At 40.3% G+C, this 10,037-nt stretch overlaps 1 protein-coding gene across 1 annotated transcript; it reads left to right on the top strand.

Moving 5' to 3' along the window:
• Nucleotides 1-275: 275 nt before the first annotated feature.
• Nucleotides 276-8,378, top strand: LOC310637967 (cystatin-2-like). The gene is made up of 3 exons (XM_083358603.1): nt 276-561; nt 2,373-2,486; nt 7,433-8,378. The coding sequence occupies exons 1-3, from the start codon at nt 343-345 to the stop codon at nt 7,508-7,510; spliced, it is 411 nt and encodes a 136-aa protein (XP_083214729.1). The 5' UTR covers nt 276-342; the 3' UTR covers nt 7,511-8,378.
• The last annotated feature ends 1,659 nt before the right edge of the window (nt 8,379-10,037 follow it).

The raw sequence follows: 10,037 nt of genomic DNA, 5'->3' as shown, positions 1-10,037 counted from the left end.
ATAGAAAGTTGAGGGGGGAAATCACAAGATGAATGAATCATTTTTTTCTTATAAGAAAAAAAAGTATACTGCTCAAAAAAAATAAAGGGAACAGAAAATAAGACACCCTACTATTAAATACAGTACATTGTGTGGTTCAAGCGTTCCCTTTATTTTTTTGAGCAGTATATATTTTGGAAAAACAAAAACAAAAGCGGAGCTGAGAGGCGGTGCCTTCCAGAGGAAGGAGCATCGATTGGCTGGGGGCGAGAGTCCGCCTCCTTTCCGTCCAGGGAGGCTCTATGAAAGAAGAAGCGCAAGGCAGCGGGCTGCAAATAGATTAGGAGACACCTCGGAGTAAAGATGGCCTTGTTGCAGGGGCTTTTGGTGTGTAGCCTACTCTTCCTCAGTTGTATCTGCAAGGAGGCGCTCGGGGAGAGGCTCCTCGGGGGACTGGAGAACGCTTCCCTGGGGGATCAGGACGTGGGTAGGGCCCTGCAATTTGCCATGAACGAATACAACAGCCGCAACAACGATATGTATAGTAGTCGCGTCTCAGAAGTGGTCAGAGCCCAAAAGCAGGTAAATGAATAAGCAGGCGAAGGCGCGACTCCGGGGTGGGAGTGGGTGTCAGCCGGGCAGGCTCCAAGACATTAATTTACAGTAATAGGTTTTGCGAGTGCGGCCTTCGGAGAGCTGTGAAATTAGACACCGATGCCTCTACGCTGTTAATAAAAGGGGCATCATATTTTTCAGTGGGGTTGTAATCCTCCCCTTTCTCCCCCTACCCACCCACCCCTCCGCGCTCATTCTGCAATTTAGCAATTTAACCCCAACAGAGTTCGGATGTTTATCCCTGCTTCCCTTTGATATACATTGAAGCGGATGGAGAGTTAATTGCAGACAAAACCAGGACAAACTCAGGTTTGCTACAGTAATTTGGGGGGGGGGAGGAGCATTCTTTTGCCTATCTGGCAGGGAAGCCAGTGAGAATGTGGGCTGTTGTTGACTAGGATGTCCTTGGTTTAATTAGGTCAGAGTGCGCCTCCCTTTTCCTTTCCATCACTTTTGCAATTCCCAGCCCAGAGATTAGATAACTTTGTTTGCAGTCCTTGGGTATAATCCAGTTGGTAGTTCTTTTGGAAATTTAAACTGGAAATAAAAACTGCACAGGAGTATGAGTTACAAATGCCCTTACCCTTCTAACTTTTTGGAGTATGATATATCCAATTGTCAGATAAAACATTGTGGGTGTTTCATACGCTTTCGTAGTCAGAACTAGCACATATTGTCACTTGGCCTACTGATTTTGATCTTAGACAGCTACCTGTTTGCCATTTGTTAGCTGGTATCATCAAAAGGAAGATGTGGGCAAAGAGATCACTTTATGTGCATATATATATACCCCTCCCCTACAAACAATGCGGTTAGATCCTACTTATTTTTCTTAATACTTTCATTCTAACAACATTATCTCCAAGATCACCACCTTCATTTCTTTATTGGCTCCCTGCTCCAGCTTCCTACATAATTTTGCTATCAGTACTATCATACTGTTCTTTCTTACTTGCCTACCATGCAAAATGAAAGAATTGCTGCTTACAGCAGGGGTTGAGCCATTCAATCTACCAAAATAGCTATCTAATACAGTGCCACCAGCTTATGCCTGGTTGAAACAACACCTGAACTACTTTCGTTCACTCTTTCTAGTGTGGCATATGTCTATTGTCAGATCCACTCCAGCCTCAAAGAAGCTTTTGAGATAACTTCATCTGTTTCAAACTCTCACTCTTTTTAGGTCCATCAAGACACTCTGGCATTGTTAGTTTTGCATTTATGCCTTTGGAGAACAGGAGTTCACTATATTTAAAGGGTATTTCACTCCTGCAGAGATGAAACTGTCATCAATTACATCCAGTTAGAGCTGGCTCTACCATTAAGCAGGATTGAGCAACTTTGAATGTCAAATATTGGGGGTGGAGAATGATGGTGTTGTGTGGAGGACAGAGCTGCCCAGTTCCTAAGCTTGCTGCAACTGCTGTCTTGTGATCAATCGGTCACATTCAGCGTGGAATAGGTGATGGGTATCGTCTTTTGCCATAGGCTGAAAAGTATAGTAAGACCACCATATTGTGATGCTTCCTTTGGGTGAATTAGATTCTCCAGGCGTGGATCCTTTGACCTCCCCCCCACATCACTCTATCTGAAAAGAAATGTCCTTTGTCTCATATTTGTTTCCATAGGTGGCAATAGCTTTACTCACTGACATTCTTGCAGTCAGGCCTATCACTCAATATCCTTTACAATCTTGGGCAGTCAGAATGATAAATATTTTCAAACATGTATTGGGTAGTGCCATAATGTTCCATATTCCAATTTTTTATACCATGCAGATTGTCAGTGGAATTATGTATTACTTCACTGTTAATATTGGACGAACAGTTTGCCGTAATAGAGCACCTGATCTTGAAAATTGTGCATTTCATACTGCACCTGAAATGGCAAAGGTACGTGGCAGAAAAAAGGACAATGTTTTAAGGACTAATCAGAATTAGACATGATTGATCTCCCTTCAATCTTAGAGATGAAGTGGGGTGATATATGAGAAATAATATGTTAAACTGGAGGAAGAGAAACAAAGTAGCTTGTATTCCCTTCCCCTTTTGGTGGTTTTGCAGAGAAGTCCAGACTATGTAATACTGAGCACCGAAAGTGGTATCCCAGTATAGTACTGTCTTCTTTGTTGTTAATTTTCCAGTGAATTAAAAGATGTGGGCAAGGCAATACCTGAATATATCATTGAGGTGAGAGTTAAATCCATTTCTGTATTACTCTAGGTTTTGTTCCTCTATCAACAGCCTTGCTTATCGTCAACCTAATTTGCTCCACAGTAGGGGAATGCCAAAAAGCAAAGCTCTTGACAGTCTGCATAATGTGATTCTGGGTTCTGTAACGTCACTTTAAAATCTAATGTGATGATTGCTTTATATAGCTACTCAGTTCTCTGGGCACGAATGATATCCCAAGAACTTCTGTTACAAACCTTCGCTGAAACGAGCTGCACAACTACTCCCAAAAATATTAGGAAGAAATACGTAAGATGAGGTTGGGAAACTCCCAACCGGGCAAGGAGGAAGGATCAAGCAGGTACTTAGCCTTGAGTAGTGTAGCCACAAGAGACCTAGGGCTGACCTCTCCCCCCTCCCGCATGTTCCGTGGAATTTTATCTGTTTGTTCCCAAGGAAGATTCTTGTACAAAAGAGTACAAGATTGTAAAGTAGTTAACTTTCACAGTGTGGATATGGTTGCCTGTGCCTGACAATCTCTCCAGGCTGCTCATCCTCCCTTGGGAACAAATGGATAAAATCTCATGGATTTATTATTATTATTATTATTATTGGGGTGTGGAGAGAAATCAGTCCTATGTCTCTTGCTGCTGCACAATGACTCAAGATTAGCTCTCTGCTTGATTCCTTGCCTGGCTCGGATTTTCCCAACAGATGAGTTTGTTTTAACTTCAGCAAATGTGAGATTGGGGCTCAAACCTGACACTCTTCTGAAGTGTCTAAAGTATTAGTTTTTAACATGTAGTCTGTTAAAGAAAAATGCCTTCAGTAAGTTTTATTTCACCTCCCAGGTAGATGTTTACTAGGAATATTGTATCTGACCTGCAGAAATCCTGATGAGCACTAGATGGGGGCAGAGGGGGAGCAGCTCAGATACGGTAATCCTCAAGAGCAGAAAAGGGATTGCCCTCAATATGTTAATAAGGGAAACAAAAATTATGCTACGTATTTACCCTAATCTATTATGTAATTCATTAAAGTATGTGGTGCTTAATGTTAGTCATTATTACTAACTTGCGTCGTAGATTTCAGTCAGATTTTAATGCCCACTTAACCAGAGTCGTAAGGAAAATCTTTGCACCAGACCAATGTTTTTCAGATCACATGGTCACCTTGTATCCTTCTTCTATCCCATCTTAACAAAACCAGTTATGGAGGATTGTAAATAGTGGGTGATTGCTCAGACAAACTGGACTTTTATCAGCAACAGTCATATACAGAAAAAGGCAACTGTGGATCTTTGTGTACAGGTTTTCTGTTCAGTGTACAAAGAGTTCAGTGTTTTTGTTAGGGAGAAATGTTGCCATGCCAAAGCTGCTTGAATTAGCTGCCTAGTTACTCAGAAGTTTATAGCTAAATAAAGCAGAAAAAAGCACCCTTCTTTTCTTCCTTAAATAGTCACAAGATCTTATTCAGCAATACAATAGCTGCAACATTATTATTTCCTCTTTACTAAAGTAAGGCAGTTGCGACTAATGGAGGTTTTGAGGATGTAATTTAAACAGCTCTAAGAATTTTTCTTTTCAATTGATAATGAAGATATTGAAGTGGTAGATAGCTTCTGCCTTTTAGGATCAACCATCAACAATAGGGGTACAAGCAGTCAAGAAATATGCTGCAGGTTAGCACTTGGTAGAGCAGTCATGAAGGCCTTAGAAAAGATACCAAATGCCATTCTATGTTTATACCAGGGGTGTCAAACTCGCAGTGTCGTGTGACATGTTGTGACTTTTTTTCCGTTGCCGGCAATGGGGTGGGCGCAGTTTTGCTATGATGCATCCGGCCTGTGGGCCGACAGTTTAACACCCCTGGTGTACACAGATAGTCCTTGCTTGGCAATTGCTTATTCGTTGACTGTTGAAAGTTATGATGGTGCTGAGAAAATAACTTTACGACCAATGCCCAAATTTACGACGTCGTAGTGTGCAGTGATTGCCATTACGGTCAGTATTGTATTGTCCTGTGTCTGACTTGTTTTTTTTTCTTCTCTCATCTTCAGAATGGAGAAATTGGAGATTACAAGAATGTAAGATGGCACACAATCAGGAATATTCATTGGAAGGAATGCGGTGGTTCTGCAGCCCTGAAGAGCCATGAGTGCACTATACAATCAGGCCAATGTATTCCCTATTGTGTGTCTGCTTAGTCTCTTGTAATCCCTGCAAGGGGAAATAAAGATCCAAGTGGGTTCTCTTTTTTTTTGTGGGCAATCTCCTGTGCCTGGCCTGTTCTCTCTCTTTGTAGAGCAGAGAGATTGGAGAGCAAAGGCTTTACAAGAAATCAGCAGGTACACAATGGGCAATATTTGGGTAGCATGCTTATGGTGCCACCACATTCCTTTTGATATGTATTCATTGTGTGCCTTCATATTCTCTTACCATCCTTTTCTCTCCAATGAATGTAAATGCAGTTCCCTTCTTGGTAATTATCCCAGTCCCAGAGGGAACATTCCAAAGGGCAAGGAAGTTGAGTGGGGAAGAGAAAGCACAGTCGTGATCACCTGGTTTTCCGCTTTGCAACCAGTGATGAAGCTACTGGTCCCGATTCTGGTTGCTGTACCTGTAGAGATCAGACTGTTGCAAGTGACGCTCTATGGAAGGAAAAGTTGGACTTGAAGCAGGATAGGAAAACTACTGACATTTTTGAACCTTGGAGAAGACTCCTGAAAGAGTCATCAAAGAAATGAACCCAGAGTTCTCACTTGCGTCACAAATGAGCAGGCTAAAATGATCCTATTTTAGACACAACGTGCAAAGTTTTAGCTCTGGGGAAAGCTCTAACACTAGGAAAAGTAGAAGGAAAGAGAAGAAAAGGTAGATGTTGCCATGCCAAAGCCGGAGTACCTCAGGGAACATCTGCTGCCGGCATCAAGCTCCCTGCGCCCTGTGCGTTCCCACAGAGAGGGCCTCCTCAGGGTGCCACCGATCAGAGAATGTCGATTGGTGGCCCCCAGGGGGAGAGCCTTCTCTGTGGGCGCTCCGGAGCTGTGGAATCAGCTACCGGTAGAGCTCCGGATGGCGCCCGATCTTCGCTCCTTTCGTCGCGATCTTAAGACATTTCTGTTTGTACAAGCTGGCCTAGCCTGATGGGGATTGCTGGGGTTGTTTTATCTTTGGTCTTTTAATTTTTCTTGGGGTTTTTAGCGCTGTATTTCCATTGTTTTTAACTAGGGCAATTGTTTAATCTTTTTTTAATGTTTGTATTTGCTATTTTATTCTGCCCTGTGAACCGCCCTGAGTCCTCAGGGAGAAGGGCGGTATATAAATGTTATTAAATTAAATTAAATTAAATTAGATAGGCACAGTTAACGGTAGCAACAAAAGAGCATTGCTGGAGGCCCAGGACAAGGGCAAATCTTCCTGGAGAAAAATCTATATGGTTGCCAAGAGTCACCCCATGACTTGATGGCACATTGTCAATGAATCAGTCTGTCCCAAAGGAGGAGATGGAAGCTTTCTTTTACTTTTAAAACATACTGTTTGCTATTGCTTTTTCACTCTGGAAAAGAGCCCAAATGTTACCCTTAAGTCCTGAATAATAACGTGATACTAGCTAACTGATAGAATCCATAAGATTCAAAAACATAATTTCACGGCAACTCATCGTAGAGAGAGAAACTATTCATTAAGACCGAAATGGGGATTAGTGCTTCTAATGATCAGTCTAGTTACTGTGACAGGAGGGAGGGGAATTGTACAACAATATTTGAAGCATCGGTTTCTTTTGTCTAAGAACTTGGGGAAATATGCAAATAATGGACGGGGCTTCCATTGATTTCTGAATGACTTTTTTTTCTTGAGTGGTGATCTGGAAAAGACTGAATGTAAGGTTAAGCAGGCCAACCTCACATTGATTTTTTTCCACTGAGAGTATATGGAAGCCATTCATTTCTATGGAAGATATTTAGTATTACTTTTATTAGTTAGTTACCAGCCTGCCAGGAAGAGTGGTTTTCATAAAAAAGCTCATCAGCATTTGCTGGGGGTATTTGATGCTTTTTAAATATTACTGTTTTAAAATAATAATTAAAAATGCCACTTTTAATATGAAATTTCAAAATGAGAAAAAGTTATTCGAAATATACGCCAGGGATAGAACAGCTCAAATTTGACCATGTTGCTTTTCTTGACCATCTGGCAAAAAGTATTCATTCACATTTGATGATTCAGTAATCCACTGCTGTGAGTCAACTGTAGATTGACACCTTTTAAATATTGCATGAAGTTAATTAGTTAATTCCATCACCCCACCTACGTATCCACAATTTTTGATGTGTTGATAAAATCCAACAGACGCATACAGTCCTAAAGAGCATGTGCATCTTTAATAGGCTGCAATCAGGCTAAGGTCATATTGTGAGAATCCTGCAAGTTTAAGGTGAAAATGTAGAAAGCAGAGGGAGAAGCCTATCCTACGTAGGTTAAAGTTCCAGTTCTCAAATTGACTGAAATTGAGTTGATTTAAAGTATCCATACTTTCAGGTGCTCTGTGAGATCAGGTCAGATTTACCTTATCAAAAGTTTGTTATTGCCAGTTAATTATGATTGCCAGTTATGAAATGTGATATGAAATACTTCATGTTTTTTCTTTCTTTCTCCTGTTTGCAGACCGTGACCTGCACTTTTAAGGTTTACAGTGTTCCTTGGAGAGGTATTATTTCCCTGGAAAAAAGTACCTGCAACTAAAAACATACTTGGTTTCCTACAAGGCAGCTTTCTACTATTCTGATCCTATGTCTCTAGTTAAAATGACTAACAATCCAGACACATTTCCAAGTGAGAATTGTTGCCGCTAATTCAGCAATGCTTCTGAGTTCCTAAAGCAAACTATTTCCTGTAATTTCCCTTTTAGGGTACTTTATAAACATCATCTTATTTTGCAAGTATGAGTTGTGTCATAGCAGAGAAAAATCACATTAAAGGTTTTCTTGTCAAATGTTAAGATTTTTTTTTAAGATGCCTATTCTCTTAATATTCATTACAAAGATTTAGCTACTGGAGATTTAGCTACACACGATCTCTAAAATTGTGCTGCCTGTGTATTTCACAAGGCAGAGCACTCTCGATCTAAAAGCCACAAACTGTCTGGTGGCACTTTTTATGTTTACATGGAAATGGTGTTCATGGGTAAGGGTGTGAGGATCTTCCCCCTCCCCCCCCTATATCTGAATCAGCAGAGAACTACTGCCGTGGCATTTGTTTTCTCATTGTCACTCCTTATCCTATTGCCTTTCCTCCCTACTGTATCACCCACTTCCTACTGTTGTGGGTGACAAAACCTGAGGTTTGGGGACAAGAGGGAAGCTCTATTTTTAATCCCAGTGCAGTTAATAATTACTTAAACCAATTTTAGCCATGGGCTTAAAGGTGATGGCTTTAAGGAAACTTGACTGGAATTTTCCTTTTATCTCCTCCAACCTGGAGGGAGGGGGTGGGGTAGAGTTGAACTTGAATCTCCCTTGTGGTCGTGCACCACGTCCAGTTCTTTTAATACTGATGGCTCTGTCTTTAATGCGCCTGGTTTTTCTGTTCATTAAATTTATTACTTCAGCCACGGAGTCTTTTGGCAGTTTACCATCCAAGCAACAAATCAGAATTGTTGGAAGTAATTAAAAGTCTGCTTGCAGTGAGTATTTTAAAAGCATTCAAAAATCTGGCAAAAACTCAATCCTGTCAACTCTGAAGAGAGTGCATTTCAGAGCTGGTGGGCCTGCAGAGAAGATTTCACCCTCAGGTTATCGCAAGAAAAAAGTTGGGGGTGGGGGGATCATGTAAAATCTCTAAAATAATCCGTATTTCACAAAAATAATTTGGCAATCATGTGAGTCACTCATGAGTTTTCTCAAAAACTAAGCTGGCTGCTGAGTTCTGTACTAATCCTACAATTTTGAGGCTAGGTGCAAAACACTTCTCCATGTACAATTTTTTTTTTACAGATCAGTGACCCATACTTAGTAAAACCTGTAGTGCAGAAAATCTTGACAAACAAAATGGAGATTGCATCCTTTTCTTCCCTGTCTTTTAGACATGACTAGAGTCAAACCCAGTTCATCTCTCTGCCTAATCCTATCAAACTAGAAATAAAAGCTAAAATAAAGGAAAAAATGGCAAGAGAACACCTGTCTGATCTTGATAAATATAAATCACCAGGACCTGAAGGACTACACCCCAGAGTCCTGAAGGAGGTGGCAGATGTCATCTCAGAACCACTGTACCATATCTTTCAAAAATCCTGGAGCATCGGGGAACTACCAAAGGATTGGAAAAGAGCTGATGTGGTTCCCATCTTCAAAAAAAGGGGGAAAAACACCCAGGAAACTACAGACCAATCGGCCTAACATCAATACCAGGAAAGATACTGGAAAAGAATAAAAAAAAACAGATCTGCGAACATCTAGAAACAAAGAAAGTTATAACTAGAAGCCAGCACGGGTTTGTTAAAAATAGATAATGCCAAATCAACCTTATTTCATTGTTTGATCAGGTGCTTTTTTTGCCCAGCCAGGCTCATTGTATTTCTCTCTCTAGATAAAGAAATATCTCTGAAATGATGACCCAATAGGTCATGGGTTAGCAATACTTAATAACAACCTACAGAACAGAACATTCAAAATGAAGCATACAAAATGAAAAAAGATAACGATCATGCTTGCTATCAGCAACGTGCAAGTTTTGTAAGCTGGAGGAACAAACTTTGAAATGATGAGTTACCTTGGGATCCTTGTCCCTCAATACAAGTTGAACATAAAATACTTTGGTCCATCCATCCCATTGTATTTCTTAAGCTTGCAGGTTAACATCTTATGTACCACTATTTTAAGGCTATTTTCTTCTAAGATAATACAAATCATTTACATTGGATCTTATTTTAATCTTCAGTTGCTGAGAAATGCATGGTGTGTGTCATATCTGCAATTTCATTTTTAATGAAAGAAGATTTGTTTGGAAAACACTGATCTTTTCAGCCTAGCTTCCACAGCCTCAGCTCAAATCAAAAAAATAAAATCAGTTTATTACAGCCATAAGGCCAAGTACACTAAACTATATAATAGAACTGTTACATACATATACAACAGAAAAACAGTGGGTATTTTAGGATCTAAAAATAATTAAGAACCTATATAATAAAACCTTTAAAAGTCTTGTAATATCTACAGTGTTTCATTTTTAGCAGAGTGTGACAAATTTTGTTGTGGGGAATCACCCACACATC

The sequence above is a fragment of the Vipera ursinii genome, assembly GCF_947247035.1.
Source record: "Vipera ursinii genome assembly, chromosome: 3".
NCBI classification, from domain to species: domain Eukaryota; kingdom Metazoa; phylum Chordata; class Lepidosauria; order Squamata; family Viperidae; genus Vipera; species Vipera ursinii.
Note: the sequence above shows the minus strand (reverse complement) of the source record. Positions and strands in the feature narration are given on the sequence as shown.